The following is a 17,171-nucleotide window of genomic DNA, read 5'->3' on the forward strand; positions in this document are numbered from 1 at the left end:
TCCATGCTGACAGTGCAGAGCCTGCTTGGGATTCTCCCTCTCTCTCTCTCTCTTTCTCTTTCTCCCTCTCTCTCTGCCCCTCCCCTCTCAAAATAAATAAATAAATAAATAAATAACAAAAACCTGGAAATAAAATAATATAACAAATACAACAAAAAGCCTTTTTTAAAAGTGGGTATGAAGCATTATTTAAAATTATGATTTTATCTTATATACAGATATATATATTAATTCATATTTGTGAAAGAAGAAAAGAGGAACTTTTGTCAAATGACAAAGAAGAATGCCTTCCAAACCATGGTTGAAGGTGATGTGACTTTGAGAAATAGATCTAATTACAAAAGGCCAAAAGGTACAATAAGGAATAACAGAAATGTGGAGACTGGTTGGAAATATGTATAAAAAGTGACTTATTAATTCAAACGATGCAGAAGAACTCTCTACACTTAAAAAAGTAAGAGGTGGGAAGAAGATATACATAAAGAACCGAACATCAAACCATGAAGTTGGTGGGAAAACTCCAATTCTTATATTTGAAAAAATGCAGTCAAAAACAGGAATATAAACACTCCAAACCCACCAAACAAAAGCACAGAACTGGCTCAGACAATTTTCTTTGGTTTTTTTTATGTTTATTTTTGAGAGAGAGACAGACAGAGCATGAACAGGAGAGGAGCAGAGAGACGGGGAGACACAGAGTCCAAAGAAGGCTCCAGGCTCCAAGCCTCCAGCACAGAATCCCACACGGGGCTCAAACTCAAACCGTGAGATCATGACCCGGGCCAAAGTCGGATGCTCAACCGACTGAGCCACCCAGGCACCCCTGGCCCAGACAATTTTCAATAGAGAAAGCCAATGTTTACAAAACCCACAAATATACTCATCCTCACCAGTAAGGAAGTAATTGCAGTGTAAAGCTTTTTTTTTAGTATTTCCTTTTCACCTATTAATTTTTTTTAAATGCTTATTTATTTTGAGAGAGTGGGAGAGACAGAGTGTGAGCAAAGGAGGGGTGGAGAAAGAGGGAGACACAGAATCCAAAGCAGGCTCCAGGCTCCGAGCTGTCAGCACAGAGCCTGACATGGGGCTCGAACCCACAAACCATGAGATCATAACCTGAGCTGAAGTCAGACGCTTAACTGACTGAGCCACCCAGGCGCCCCTTAAATTTTTTTCAATTGATTAGAATATGCAACATGAAAAAGGACACCATGAAATGTATGTCTCATGATCCATTGGTCTGGATCTTTCTCATCAATATGGAAACATACTCAAATTTTCCCTGGCTTACTGCATATCCCTCGTAGCTAATGCCCTATTTCTCTATTCCCCTTAAATGCAAAGATTCTTGGACTTGTGTTCCACTTCTACTGGGACCATCTTATTCCACCCATTACCACTCTTCCATTGCCACTAGTTAATTCTCAACCATCTCCCCACATTGCTGATTTCAATGTTTCCTTTCTTTTTTGGATCATAAATAAATACATTAATTAATGAATCAAGCAAGCCAACAACCACAGTGATGTCCCAGTGCTGGGTTAGGTTGCATTGGCTCTCAAGTAGCTTCAGGTAAATGTTCTCATCCTTCTATTCTCTCTGGCCCTTTCCTGCAGTACCTACTGGGTTTTTGGACTCACCTTCATGGGGGTCTCTGGGAGCAAGGTCTCTGTGGGAAAGTCCGAATTCCTCCCTCAATAGTTGATGGTGGAGACTGAAGCTCTGTTCTCAAACAATACAGCAGGAGTCTCTTAGCCACACTTAGGACTCCAATAGAAATAACCGTGTCCATTCAGCCCAAGGTTGCACATGCTGAGAGACAACAGCAGAAGAGAGATTTTTTACTCCCATCCCTGAGGGCATCATCCCCAATGGGACATTGCTCTGCACAGATAGGAATTTTTTCCCTGTAGTTTCCCTGTTCCCAGGAGACCAGCTTACAAGTCAGGTGAATCTGGTTATTACTCTTCCCTGAACTCACATGTCTCCCAGGGATCTAACCTCCTAGTACCTTACCCCAACCCTGAGTTGAAGTTTTCTCCAAATCTAAGAATAAAGAGGTTTTCTTTACTAGGTTCCTTGCATCTCCCAAATATTGATTCGTGATGGGACACAGCACTGATACCCCCAGAGGATTACTATTCCCTCTTTCAACAAGGTGAAGAACTGTGTTCCTTTGACATAAAACCACAAGTACTACCGTCTTGGGCTTTCATGACACTTGCCAAAACAGTTAAGAGTTCAATGCTTTGACAGAAATTCAGAGCTGTCATTGAGTCTTAATTTATAATACATTTTGTAACTAAAAGGTATATAGTTACATATAGAGTTTCAGTTTCAAAGATGAAAAGAGTTCTGGAATGGATGGTGGTGATGGCTGCCCAACAACATGAATGTATTCAATACCGCTGAGCTGTGCACTTAAAAATGGTTAAGATTGGGGGGCGCCTGGGTGGCTCAGTCGGTTAAGCGTCCGACTTCGGCTCAGGTCATGATCTCACGGTCTGTGGGTTCGAGCCCCGCGTCAGGCTCTGTGCTGACAGCTCAGACCCTGGAGCCTGCTTCAGATCCTGTGTCTCCCTCTCACTCTGTTCCTCCCCCACTTGTGCTCTGTCTCTGTCTCTCAAAAATAAATAAATGTCAAAATATAAAAATAAGTGGTTAAGATGGGGGTGAAATAGGTGACGAGGATTGAGGAGGGCACTTGTCATGGTGAGCACTGGGGGATGCATGGAATTGTTGAATCACTGTATTGTACACCTGAATCTAATGTAATGCTATACATTAACTATACCGGAATAACATTAAAAATAAAATAATAAAAATATAGACAGTGAATAGAAAAAAATGGTTAAAATGGTAAATCTTGTTACATGTATTTTAGCACAACAAGAAAATCTTTAACTAAAAATATATATATTTGAATCTTTTATGCACATTGCCTTGAGATTAGTACCTTCTATGAATTGTCTCATTTAATTTTTTATAAAAGTCCATTTGCCGAGGTGAGTAGTCTTATGAGTCTCATTCCACATTTGCAGAATGGGGCTCAGAAGGGTGGAGTGGTCTACCCAACATTGTGAACTGTTGTGAACCCAAAGGGATGGGCTTTGATTGGAACTCCTTCAATGTGTTTACAGGCCTCTTTCTCTAGCCTGGTCATTCTCATCTAGGGGGGATTTTGCCTCCCAGGATACTTGGAAGGATCTAGTGAAGTGTTTGGTTGTGAGAACTGGGCAGGTGCAATTGCCCTCCTTGTCAGTTGAGGCTAGGAATGCTGCACAGCATCTACTGTTCCCAGGACAACCTTCATCACAAAGAATTATCCACCACAAATGTCAACAGTGAGAAGGTTGAGAAACACAACACTAGACGAGCACCTCTCCGAATTTTGTATGTATGGGAATCATTTGGTTATCTTCCCCAAATGCAGATTCTGATTGGGCAGGGCTAATATGAGCCCAGAAATTCCGCATTTATCTAGCTTCCAGTTGTTCATGCCATAGGTCCTGGTTCCATGGCCACTCTTTGAGTATCAGGGCTGTGGTCCATACAACTCAATAACAACAAAAAAAAAAAAAAAAGAAAAGAAAAGAAAAGACAAGAAAAGAAAAGAAAGAAAACAATCTGATTTGAAAATGCACACAGGAACTGAATAGACATTTTTCAAAAAAAAAAAACATCCAAATGGCCAATAGGTACATGAAAGGATGCTCAACATCATTAATCATCAGGGAAATGCATATCGAAAAACCACAATGAGATAGCACTTCACACCTATTTGGATCACCATCACCAAAAAGACAAGAGATACCAAGTACTAGTGAGGATGTGAGAAAAGGGAACCCTTATGTACTGTTGGTAGAAATATAAATTGGTTCAGGCACTATGGAAGACAGTATGGAGGTTCCTAAAAAATATTAAAACTAGAACTACCATATGATCCTATAATCCTGCCTCAGGGTACATATCCAAAGGAAATGAAAACAGGTTCTGAAAAAGATATCCTCACTCTCATGCTTATTTATTGCAACATTATTCACAATAACCAAGATATGGAAACAACCCAGTGTCAATGGATGAATGGATAAAGAAGATATGGTATATATGTTCAGTAGGATATTATTTAGCCCTGATAACTAAAGCAATCCAACCATCTGCAACAACAAGGATGGACCTTGGGGACATTATGCTGAATAAAATAAGTTAGACAGAAAAAGACAAATACTGTATGATTTCATTTCTCCTTGGAATCTAAAAAAAAAAGAAAGCTGAACTCATAGAAACAGAGAGTGGAACGGTGGTTACCAGGGGCTGGAGGGTGGAGAAGCTGGGGAGATATTGTTGAAGGGTACAAACTTGGAACTGGAAGATGAATAAGTTCTGGAGGTCTGATGCACAGCATAGGGATTATAGTCAACAATACTGTATTATAAACTTCAAAGGTTCTAAGAGACTAGATCTTAAATGTTCTCACCACAAAAATGCAGTGATAATCATGTAACAAGTTAGAGGTATTAGCTAATGCTGCAGTGGAAATCATATTGTAATCAACTCATTGACACTTTAAACTTATACCATGTTTTATGTTAAGTATATCTCCATAAAATTTTGTTAAAGAATAAAGTGGGGGGCGCCTGGGTGGCTCAGTCGGTTAAGCGGCCGACTTCGGCTCAGGTCATGATCTCGCGGTCCGTGAGTTCGAGCCCCGCATCGGGCTCTGTGCTGACAGCTCAGAGCCTGGAGCCTGTTTCAGATTCTGTGTCTCCCTCTCTCTGACCCTCCCCTGTTCATGCTCTGTCTCTCTGTCTCAAAAATAAATAAACGTTAAAAAAAAATTTAAAAAAAAAAAAAAGAATAAAGTGGGAGGGGCGCCTGGGTGGCCCAGTCAGTTGAGCACCCGACTTTGGCTCAGGTCATGATCTCACGGTCCATGAGTTCGAGCCCCGCATCAGGCTCTGTACTGACAGCTCGGAGCCTGGAGCCTGCTTCGGATTCTGTGTCTCCCTCTCGCTCTGGCCCTCCCCCATTCATGCTCTGTCTCTCTCTGTCTCAAAAATAAAATAAATGAACGTAAAAAAAAAATGTTTTAAAGTAATAATTCCAATTGGTCTTAAATGTAACTGTATTTCTTCTATTCTAGTCTCCACACATTTTTTTATTACAACTGAATAAGAATGATGATCAGAATAACAATCAAAATAACTACATGAACACCTTGGTACCTGAAATCCAATTGTTCCTGCCATTCAAAATTCAAGAACTAAGTAGGTCTGGATAGTGAAGGGTTATTTGATTTTTTGTTTGCCTTTAAGATTTTATTTTTAAGTAATCTCTAAACCCAACATGGGGCTCGAACTTACAACCCCGAGATCAAGAATCACAGTGCCTGCCAACTAAGCCAGCCAGAAACCCCTATTTGTTTGTTCTTTTTAATCTATTCTTTAAGAGGTACATGCTGAAGTGGCTTGAATATTTATGAGCAAAGTTATATTTTATCTGGGAATTGCTTGAAAATAATCCTCTCATGGTAAATAGTAGAATGGCCTGGTTCCTGATGAAATAAGACAGGCCACAGGCTAACAATTGTTGGAACTCAGTGAGCACATGAGCACATGGATGGGAGTTCATTAGACTCTTCTTTCTACCTCTGTGTGTTTGGATTTTCCATAATAAAAAAGGTTTTTAATGATCCCGATGGGAGGGGACACATTCTTCTGACATCAGAGATACCCCCAAGAGGACACAACTGACTGAAAATTTTCCCTTTTGATTCCAGTCCCCAGATTCCTAGCAATTATACTGCCCTAAGATTACAATGGAAAACGTTACTTAAGGGGAAACTACGAGAATTCAGCATCGAGTTCAATAAACTTTGCCCCTCACCTTCAGCCCACAAATCTGAGGAAAGAAAGAAACCTCCTCACGCCTCCTAGAAACATCTCCCTGGTCCAGGGATCCACGCCTGGTGCCATTTCCCTGCCACCTCCACCCTTCATCTGCCTGGGAAGACGAGATTCACAAAACAGGTCCTGTAGGTGACCCCGTCTGAGTGGGAAGAACAACATAGCACATTCTTGGGAAATGAAGTAAGAGGAAGGAGCAGTTTCCCCAGCTGCACAGCCAGGGGTAAGGAAACTGGGAAAGTCTAGACATTCAAAACGATTCAATACAGTTGAAGTGTCTAACTGGCTAACCAAGAAGGAAGCTTCAGGCATAGCGGTTGACTCTCTATTAGCATGTTCTTCATCCCGGGCTTGGTCCAGCATTCCCACGGCCCTCTCCCACCTCACTGGGAACTGTCTTCCTCCTAGTTCTCTCTCTGAGGGTGGTGGGGGAGGGTTGGGCTTTCCCTAACACCGTACACAGTGCCCGGTCTCCCCCTGCTCACCTTACGGGCACTTGCACATCAGAGGGACCACGCTCCTCGCAGACTCATACACCCAACAAGCATCCACAGCCACCTTCAGCTGTCTCTGCCAGGTGCATGAACAATGGCAACCTTCTCACTCTGCCTGTTTCTACAGAGATGAAGCGAGACCATTCAGAACAGATTAGCACGGTTCCTGCACCTTGTAAGTGTTAATAAATGTTAGTCTATTGTGTTACTTAAAACTCTTCAATGACTTCCATTTGTACTTGATATAAAATATATAATCGCTAATATGTCCTAAAAGTCACCCCCCCAAAAAAAATCAGTTACTATTTGTAACATTTTCCACCCCCCCCCCCCACCATGCCCAGCACCTACAATGAGCCAGACCCTGGTCTGTGTATGTTACAGTTTTATACAATTTTCAGTAGGATATTTTTTCCTCTTATGTATCTGCTTATTGCTGGAACCAGAGAAGAAAATGATACATGTTTGTTTGTTTGTTTGTTTGTTAATTTTGTTATGTTTATTCATTATTGAAAAACAAAGCACAAGCAGGGGTGGGCAGAGAGAGAGGGGGACACAGAATCCGAAGCAGGCTCCAGGCTCCGAGCTGTCAGCACAGAGCCCAATGTGGGGCTCAGGCTCACGAACCACGAGATCGTGACCTGAGCCGAAGCCGGAAGCTTAACTGACTGAGCCACCCAGGGGCCCCCTACATGTTTGTTTTTAAATCCAGGCTTATCAGAATGACTTCTTAGCTGTCACAGTTTTCCAACTGATTTCGTGTAAACCAATTCTATCCTCTGAAAAGTGTGATCGATTTACTTTTCCCCAAGACATGAACTTGTCTTTGCTTTTTCTTCTTTGGTTATTTGGTTTGAAACTTCAAAACAGTGTTGCATACTGGCAGTGACAGGCACACTTGTCTTCTGTATGATCTTCATGGGGATACCTCAAATACTTTCTGGTCAGGGTTGATATTAGCTGATGGTCAAGGAAACCATTTTATCACAGTTCAGAATATTCTATTTACAGTTTCCTCAGAACTGTTTTCAAGCAGTATCTCTAGCATTTAAAAAGATGATCCTGGGCCACTTGGGTGGCTCAGTCGTTTGAGTGTCTGACTGTGATTTTGGCTGAGGTCATGATGTCATGATTTTTGAGTTCAAGCCCCACCCCTGCATCAGGATCTGCGCTGACTGTGTGGAACCTGCTTGGCATTCTCTCTCTCCCTCTCTCTCTCTCTCTCTCTGCCTCTGTCTCTCTCTCTCTCTCTCAAAATAAGTACAAAAAATATTTTTTAAAAGATAATCTTAAAATAATTTTTAAAATATGATCTTACTAGGGGCACTTGGTGGCTCAGTCAGTTGAGCGTCTGACTTCAGTTCAGGTCATGATCTCATGGTTCATTGGTTTGAGCCCCGCATCGGGCTCTGTGCTGACAGCTCAGAGCCTGGAGCCTGCTTCAGATTCTGTGTTTCCCTCTCTCTCTGTCCCTCCCATACTTGTGCTTGGTGTCTCTCTCTCTCAGAAATAACTAAACATTAAAAAAAAAGGATGATTATATTTGGATGATTTTTTCCTACTCATTTGCTCTATGACAATCAATAAATCACCAGTATGAAATGCTGACTGCGTTCCAAGGTTGAATGCTATCTGGTCATGGCATTTGGTTTGCTTGATAAATTGCTGAGTATATTTTATTGCTATTGTCTTTGAGAGTTTTCCTAACATACTAATTAAAGAGATTAATCTGTGCTTTTTGTTGTCTTGCTGCTATTGTAGAGGACTGTTGGTTTTTGTATCATGATTAAAATAGTTTCAGAAGACTCACTGGGACGTTTATTTTCACATGCTTCCAAATAATTTTTATTTATGGCAAGTAGGTCTTGTGAGATTTCAAAATTAGTAATTTGGCATCCTTTCTGGGAGGTAAAGTTGGTTGATGACTCAGTTTCTTCTTTGATTATTGGCCTGTCATACATTTTAAATGGTCAAGTGGAAAAATATCAGGACATTACCATAGCTTATGTAAATTATGTAAACAGATCTTAGCCTCTTTTTTTTAATGTTTATTTATTTTTGAGAGAGAGAAAGCACACCTGTGCGAACAGGGGAAGGACAGATGGGGAGAGAGAATCCCAAGCAGGCTCTGTGCCACCAGCACAGAGCCCAACGAGGGGCTTGAACTCACGAACCATGAGATCATGACCTGAGCCAAAATCGAGAGTTGAACACTTAACCGACTGAGCCACTCAGGCACGCCTGGACCATAGCCTTTTCAAACTGTATTAAAATAATAATAACAATTATGCTTTTATTCTAAAGGCATTTGAAAGTAAAGTATGAATTAATTCAAAGAAATCTGAGAGGGCTAAGGCAGGGTAACCAGGTGTCAGTACAGCTGAACAACTTGAGGTCAGCTTTGAGTGCAAAGTCAGTTTTCGCGGGTAGGTTACCCAGCTGGTGGTGGCAATGCAGGGGAATTTGGCGGCCTTTGGAAGGCCCAAATTGACAAGCAAAAAAGAAGAGACCACTGAGTAAATAATTCTGTCCTCAATATCGGATTCAAGGTAAGGGTGATTACGTTTCTGAGATGCCTGTTCGTTACCAATTTAGTCTTGAAGGCTTCTTGTGTTCTTAGCAGACACTCCTTTAGATGGAGCCAAGAAACCACTCAAGGCTTCCAGTGTTTCTCCTCTTGGGACTTTCTGAGAAGCCAGAGATTCAGTCTGTTCTCTTTGGGCTGTTCCTGTCTTTGTACCTGGTCACTGTCTTTGGAAACCTGCTCATCATCCTGGCCATCATCTCACACTCCCACCTCCACACGCCCATGTACTTCTTCCTGGCCAACCTGTCCTTCTCGGACATCTGCTTCACCTCCACCACCGTCCCGAAGATGCTGCTGAACATCCAGACGCAGAGCAAAGTGATTACCTACGCAGGCTGCATCGCGCAGATGTATTTCTTCACGGTTTTTGGACTTTTGGACAATTTACTCCTGACTGCAATGGCCTATGACCGCTTTGTGGCCGTCTGTCACCCCCTGCACTACACGGTCATCATGAACCCTCAGCTTTGTGCCCAGTTACTCGCCCTGACCTGGCTCATCAGCGCTTTGGGGGCCCTTCCTGAGAGTTTAACCATGCTGCGGCTCTCTTTCTGCGCAGTAATTGAAATCCCGCACTATTTCTGTGAACTCCCTGAGGTCCTGCAGCTCGCCTGCTCTGACACCTTCATCAATAATGTTGTATTATATATTGTGACAGGCATGATGGGCTTTGTTCCTCTCGCTGGGATCCTTTTCTCTTATTCCCGAATTGTCTCTTCTGTGCTGAGGATCTCAACAGCGGGGGGAAAGTACAAAGCTTTCTCCACCTGCGGGTCTCACCTTTCAGTGGTGTCCTTGTTCTATGGCACATGCCTGGGGGTCTACCTCAGTTCCACCTGGACACGTGCCTCCCAGACAGGGGCGTTCGCCTCAGTCCTGTACACCGTGGTCACTCCCATGATGAACCCCTTCATCTACAGCCTGAGGAACAGGGACATGAAGAGGGCCCTGAGAAAGCTTCTCTGTAGCATGTTGTCCCCCCAGGGGCAACAACAATGACCCTGTGCCGGGACAAGTGTGATCAAAGGCAACAGAACAGAGCGCTTAATAGTGAGGACTCTAGAATTTCCCTGACTGGGTTTAAAGGCTGGTACCACCCTTCAACAGATGGTGAGCTTGAGAAAAATGCTCAACCTCCCTGTGCCTCAATTTCTCCATGGACCTATAACAGTGCATGCCTCATAAGGGTGACAGAAGGATTAAATAGAATAATTTCTATTATTCAGCACAGGGAATGCTAGAGGCAAGTCCTAAGCAAACGTCAGCTCATTTTTTTATGATGCTTCAGCTTTTTGTTCCCGTACCATTAAGCTGGTTTCTCTTCCTGTGCACTGTCCTCCATTATGGCTAAGTCATAAATCTCAGTGTCCCCAGGAAGAAAGAGACTTTGATGTAGGGCAGAATTTCTCAACTTTGGCGTTATTGATATTTGGGGCTGGATCATTCCTTGCTGTGGGGCTGTCCCGTGTATTGTAGGATGTTTAGCGGTATCTCAGGCCTCTAAACACTAGGTGCCAGGAACATTGCCAGCCAAGTTGCAACAATTAAAAACGTCTCCAAATGCCCCACAGACGCCAAATCACCCCCGCTTGAGAACCACAGGGGAGTGTCTTGCAAAGAGGAAGAGAACCTACGAAAAATCCCAAGGGCGTGTGCTGAAGGATGAAAAGGAATAAATGGGGGATTATATCTCTCACCTCTTGTTTGGGAATCTTGGGAATTAAGGTCACATTGTTCGGTCCTGCATAAAGTGGGATGGCTCTAGCAGAGGTGGAAGGTCTATGCAGTGTGATCAACCTAAGAGGGACACCAGGTTTCAATCGCAGCCTCCTTGGCTCCTATGGGACTCCATGGGTCCCACAGAAGGGTCACAAGGTTCTCAAGGGCCCAAAGAGAGACAAAGAAGACTGAGCTGAACATCTTCAGGTTGGAAGCTAGCCCCTGGGATGAGAGATCAGATAATTCCACCCAGTGTCTGCTGTGGACAGCCATGGGATAGATGGACGACTCATGAGGATTAAAGTTCAGCAGGGCTGAAAGGGGCTAAGTGAGTTGGGGCTGGGTCAGCAGGAGAGGACCACAGAGGTGGTCCACACCAAGAGAGCAAAGCAAAGGTTTATTCACCCTGACGCGGGCAGAGGCTACCATGAGATGCCCCGTGAAGGCTGCCATGGCCAACGGTAGTCAACTCAGGTGGCAGGTTCAGTGACTTTCATATTGTTACTATCATTATAATTATTGTGTGGCAGTGAACTGACATCCAGAGGGATCATACATTTTTTTACTGTGGTCAAATAAACACAGTATAAAATTTATTATTTTGATCCGTTTAAAGCGTTTAATCAAGGGCATTAAATATACTTACGGTATTGTGCTACCATCACCCACTGTGTAGTTTCAGGACATTTTCATCACCCCAAGGGAGACCCTTCAGCAGCCACTCCCCATTTCCTTCCCCCTCCAGTCCTCAGAAACCACCAATCTGCTTTCTGTCTCTATGATTTGCCTGTTCTGGATATTTCATGTAAGTGGAATCATCCAGTATATGACTTTTGTGTCTGGATTCTCTCACTCAGCATAATGTTGTCAAGTTCATCCACATTGTAGTGTGAGTCAGTGCTTTGTCATTTTCATGGCTGATGAACAGGTAAACTAAATGTGCTGTGTTCATACGACGGGACGAGACTTTCATATACCAGAGAAAACTCTCTGTTCTATTCCCTCAAAGCAGGGGATGACCTTGACAATGATCAGTTTGTTTTTATTCCCTCTAACCAATCACTCCTCAAAGACTTTTTTGTGGACTGCCCCCCTGTGGTCCAAGCAGTTCTGATCTCAGTCTCTTTTCCGTTTTGACATCCATCATTCTCATAATTATGTTTGCAGCAAGAGGCTCATGGGAGCTAACTTCAGGACAGTCTCTAGGGACCCCCACCACCAGATATTCACACACACACACACACACACACACACACACACCTCCCCATGGGCTCTCTTCCCACACTGACTAGGGCTGGCCTTTGAAACCCATAGGATATGACAGAAATGTAAGCCTTCCAAGGCTTACAAATGACACTGAAGCTTCGCCCTTCACTCTCCCCCTCATTGCCGTTCTCTGAGGGAAGCTGGTGGCTACGTTGTGAGGACACTCAATCCGCCCATATGTGGAAAAGTGCACACAGTCGGGGACCGAGGCCTCCTGCAAACAGCCGGAAGCAGACCCTCCAGCCCACGCCGGGCTTTCCGATGTTGGCACACCAACCAACATTCGACCCACGAGGCCATGACAGACCTCGGACCAGAACTTCAGTGAAACCATTCCCGGACACCTGACACAAAGAACCGATGTTGACCATTGAACGTTGATTGGCGTTTTAAGCCGCTTACTTTGGGGGATCGTTCCATGCATCAACAGAAAGGGAACCTCCACAATCTCAGATAATCACACGGGATTCTCAAAAACCTTTCTCTCCCATGATTAACACATCACCTTCTTCCGAATTAGCTCCAGAACGTGTAAGAGATGTTCGGTACCCAGGATGGAAGTACCACCTGGGGAGTCTGCTCAGATGCTGTGGCTGAGAAGAGGGATGGGGCCGACTCTGTCGTGTCCGCCCTCACCCCCTCTGGCTCACTCCCTACCCCCCTGTCACGCCTGCAACGGTGCACACCTTCACGTCAGCCAAGTCCTCTTGTGGTGTCTTGTCCGTCAGCGGGTGTAGAGCTGATCCTCCCAAAAATGGAGGACACACCCCAAAACAATTATAAATAAACGTGCTGACTTTACGTAGCCCGGGATGGAAAGAACTTCGCTCTCAAGTGGGAGAACTCCCACATAATTCCCCCAATATGCAACAGAGCAAAGCAATCCCTGGCTAGAATACTGCCTTCTTCCATCGAGTATTAGAGAAAGGCCTGGACTGAGTCTCCAAAATGAAAAAGTAAACATCTGTAAATTCATCGCAGGATGTGTTTTGTAACATTGTCGCACATCGTTCCTCAGATTCTGACTCAACATTTATCCATAAGGAATAACTTGCCCTTCCCCCTCCAGCTGCTCCCCGCTCTCCCACTCTATTTCACTAATTGCAGTAGCATCATATTTGTGCCTCAGTTACCTTGCGTCTGCAACGGTTGTTCTTAAATTGCAATACTCAAGACTGAAATCCATATTTCAGACGTGAGACGGTAAGAGTATACTCTAAGTTGCCCAGGGGGGCTCCTGGCCGGCTCAGTCGGTGGGGCGTGCAACTCTGGATCTCGAGGTTGTGAGTTCAAGCCCCACCTTGGGTGAAGAGATTACTTAAAAATAAAATAGGGGTGCCTGGGTGGCTCAGTCAGTTAAGCGTCCAACCTCGGCTCAGGTCATGATCTCGAAATTCGTGGGTTTGAGCCCTGCATCAGGCTCTGTGCTGACAGCTCAGAGCCTGGAGCCTACTTTGGATTCTGTGTCTCCCCCTCTCTCTCTGCCCCTCCCCCACTCATGCTCTGTCTCTCTCTGTCTCTCAAAAATAAATAAATATTTTTTAAAAAGATTAAAAACATAATAAAATATTTAACCTTTCATCTTCCTTGTTCCTGCCTGGAATATGGTTGTGATTGTTGGAGCTCCAGTCACCGTCTGTGACATAAAGTGACTTTAAGTTTAGGAAGCCCAGGTTTGAACAGCAGGTATGTTCTAGAGCCAAAAACTGGACTTTTGATTCTAAAACCTATACTCTTCACCCTTTACAACCCTTTCCTCAATACACACACACACACACACACACACACACACAGCTGAGACAGAAAACAAGGGAGGCTTTGGTGTTTCATAGAGCTTCTCGTGTTAAGAAGGCCCTTTTGAGTGCAGAGAAAGTTCTTGCCGTGTGAGCTCAGCCCCAAGCACAGGGAGCAGATAGTCCAGATGATAGCAATGCTTATTTTACTGATGGTTCCAAAACCAAATTCCCAATTCTTCTCTGTGATTGCAACCAGATAAAATTAGATAGTGCCAACAACATGTAAATAGAAGAAAATAAAAGGGGAGAAATGAGCAGATTGAGCCATGAGCCAAGGAGAAATCAGCAGAGGAAACTTGCTTTGTTGGCATTTCTTTCATTTGGCCGACAGCGTGGCAAAGTGAAATCCCCAGTGCTCTGCTTCTGCTGTGTGTGGTCCCCCGTGGGCCTCAGCCTCCATCTTATTGTCACATCAGCTAAATCCAAAGTGAAAATGCAGAGCATCTCACTCTGGCATGTCATCTGGACTCGGGACAGTCTGCTCGGGAGGCTGAGTCCATAAAGTGAGACACTGATCAGGAGAGACGCGTGGTGGTCGCCTTGATGGTCTGTATCTGGTGGACATCACATGCCTGCAGGGGAGGACACAGATAAGGTCCCTCAGAGAGCAGCCCCCAAGGTGGACTCCAAGGCGAGCCTCGTAGCGGGCATCAGGTCCGTGGCCAAAGTCAGCAAGGGGATGCGTTTTCTCCTCTAGCACCTCTTCCCCATCTTGCTATTATCTCAGAGCCCCATGTTGCCTCCTCTTTGCAAACACGCTCTAAGTCCAATGGAAGCGGACGTGAAGCACTGACAAACCAAAGAAAAGAAAAGATTAAATGTAAGAGATTCGGTGCATTGTTTCTGGAGCTGCCAGACTTCTTGGGCGTGCAAAAGAGGCACGGCTGTGATTTTCTTTTGATTGCCCTGTCCTGCCACCTAGAAGGCAGCAACATGGAAAACCATCAGACGGGCGGCAGGGATCGTGGTGAGATCCAGGAAAAGTGAGACGGTGTCACACGCACGGGCTCCCCTTCCCAATCTCTGCCCAGGAGATGTCTGTTACAGGGGGCAAGTCTCCTCAAGCAATCAAGCCCACGTCTCCAATCTGCGAGTTTCTGAGCAGGACAGAGAGTCTGGCCCAGGGAAGCCTTCGGGCCCTGGCACTATGGAAAGATCTAGAGCACCGGCCATCCAGCGATATCTGCCCTGATCCTGCCTGCCTGCCTTCTGTCCTTTATTATTACCATTGAGTTTTTCATTTTGAGATCTAAAATAAAATAATATAAAAACTTTTTAAAAATTTGTCTGGGACAAATTCTTGGGTAACATAACCTGTAGTTGCCGGTGTTTTTAGCAGAAACACCACATTCCTAGTACTGCGGACGTCAGGAAGCATTTTACTATCTCCCGCATGAGCTAAGGCCAAGCTGGGGTCTTGAGAACAGAGGGTTCAGTGCGCCACAGACCTGGAGAAGTTTGGTTTGAGAACACTCCTGTCAAATGGAAAGCCAGAGGAAAGAGCACCGGGTTGGGCCGCAGGGAACCCAAGTGGGAAACGCAGACCGTGGGAGGAATTTGTGAGGAAACCTGCCCAGATGGCTGGAGGGGGGTACACAGATTGATGCAGCGCAAATGTGGGTCCGCTGCCGGGAGGGGATGCGGTGCTGGGTGGGGATGCGCCGACCTCACCACCCGCGCTGCAGAGCCTTGAGGAAATCCAGCACCCCCGAGGGTGAGGGGACACCGGGGCGACCAGAGGAAACCTCCAGGTGTTGAGGCACAAGGGCCCTGCAGGGGAATGGGGCGGCCCTGAGCTGAGGGGAGGCCTGGAAAAGAAACAAAGTTAGAGGTGTGTGGCCGAGCCGGCCAGAGGCCTGGGGACACCGCGTGAGGCTGATACCAGAGGAAAAGCAAAGGAAAGTCAAGGGGAAAGATGCACCCCTCCACCCAGAGGAAGACACAGTCCCTGCACTTGAACCAGGGGGAAACGCGAGGGCGCCCAGAGGGAGGAGAGCACACTCCACCTCCAGGGATGACTCTGCATTGCAGGGAAAGCCTAAAAGGAAAAGTCTGGCTACCAAGGGGAGGGCTTAGGCTGAGAATTGGTGCGCGGGGCCTGGACCAGGGTAAGGCGCCCAGGACCCAAGGAGACACCCCTTACATTTTGTTCCTCGAGTACATTCCTTTCCTAATCCTGGTCCTGCCCCCCATGGGGCCATCCCTGAGCTAAAAGAAAACCCTGGGGGGGAAAGAGAGGAGAAATGGGTTTGCATCCGACCTTCCGGAAACCTAAGGCATCAGAGGGGAAACACAAGCTGAACCGCTGGTAAATTGCAGACAGCACCGGAGAAAATAGTGCTCACCTAGGCTGCCCGGGAATCCAAAGAGGAACCCAAAGAGGAACCCGATCCCGTGCATGTAGGCATGGCAGAATTCACTCCTGATTCAGACCCACATATTGCGCAGTCACGGGCACACCTGGGCACACCTGGGTACCTTCAAGTTCAAAGCCACAGCTGAAATTACCACACGCGGTTCTCTTACTCATGACTCTCTGGCTTCCCACCAACCCAGGAATGGAGAATGGCTCATCTTACCGGTTAAGTAGAAGGGACCAGGCTTACACAGCCTCGCCCCTCCTTTCTTCTCCCACACCCCGGTCAAGGCTGCCACAGTTTCATCCAGGAAGCCTGCACTCCTTACATTAGGCTTCAGTCTAGTGTAAGGAGGTGGTCCAGAAGGGCTACTCCCAGGTATCTTAGTAAGGGAAGTGCTTGTCAGGCTATTGGAGCCATCAACACAAGAACCAAGGAACGGCTCGTGGCTGGGTCTCCGCTCGGCTTTCTCCTAGAACTAAGGTTTGAAGGTCTGTACGTTGACTTTAATGGGGTACATTAGCATAGGATGGAACTCTGTTGGAAAGAGGGGTCAGGATAGTGGATGGGTCTGACAGTCAGATCAGCCATGGTCTGGGGAGATTGTGCAGAGCCTGAATAATGTAGACATCACTGACCTTCTAGTAGGTGAACCCCACTAGCATAAAATAAGCCACATTCAATTTTTCTTTAATTTTACAATGTTCTCTAAGATTATCAGCTCCTTCTATGGAAATCTATTAAGAGGGGTGAGCAAACCACGACCCGTACACCAGATCCAACTCACAGCCTTTTTTGTAAAGATGTTTTACTGGAACACAGTGTAGTGGGATGAATGGTGACCTCCAAAAATGATATCCAACTTCCAGTATATCCATCGATATCCAACCGATATTTGCACCAAAGATGTCTCAAGAATTCTTTGTTGGCCCTCAGCTCCGAACCCCAACAATTGTCCACATCAGCTTTAAAGGGATGAATGTGTGTATTCCAAACGAAAAAACTAGATAAGTGGACTTGGGCAACTTTTGCAAAGGAAACTCTAC

General features: G+C 45.2%; 1 protein-coding gene across 1 annotated transcript; it reads left to right on the plus strand.

Annotated features, from left to right (window-relative positions):
• Positions 1–8,943: 8,943 nt before the first annotated feature.
• LOC125928743 (olfactory receptor 7C1-like) lies at positions 8,944–9,986 on the plus strand. The gene has a single exon (XM_049639416.1). The coding sequence runs from the start codon at positions 9,036–9,038 to the stop codon at positions 9,984–9,986; it is 951 nt and encodes a 316-aa protein (XP_049495373.1). The 5' UTR covers positions 8,944–9,035.
• The last annotated feature ends 7,185 nt before the right edge of the window (positions 9,987–17,171 follow it).

Source organism: Panthera uncia, chromosome A2 (genome assembly GCF_023721935.1).
Source record: "Panthera uncia isolate 11264 chromosome A2, Puncia_PCG_1.0, whole genome shotgun sequence".
In the NCBI taxonomy this organism is placed as follows: domain Eukaryota; kingdom Metazoa; phylum Chordata; class Mammalia; order Carnivora; family Felidae; genus Panthera; species Panthera uncia.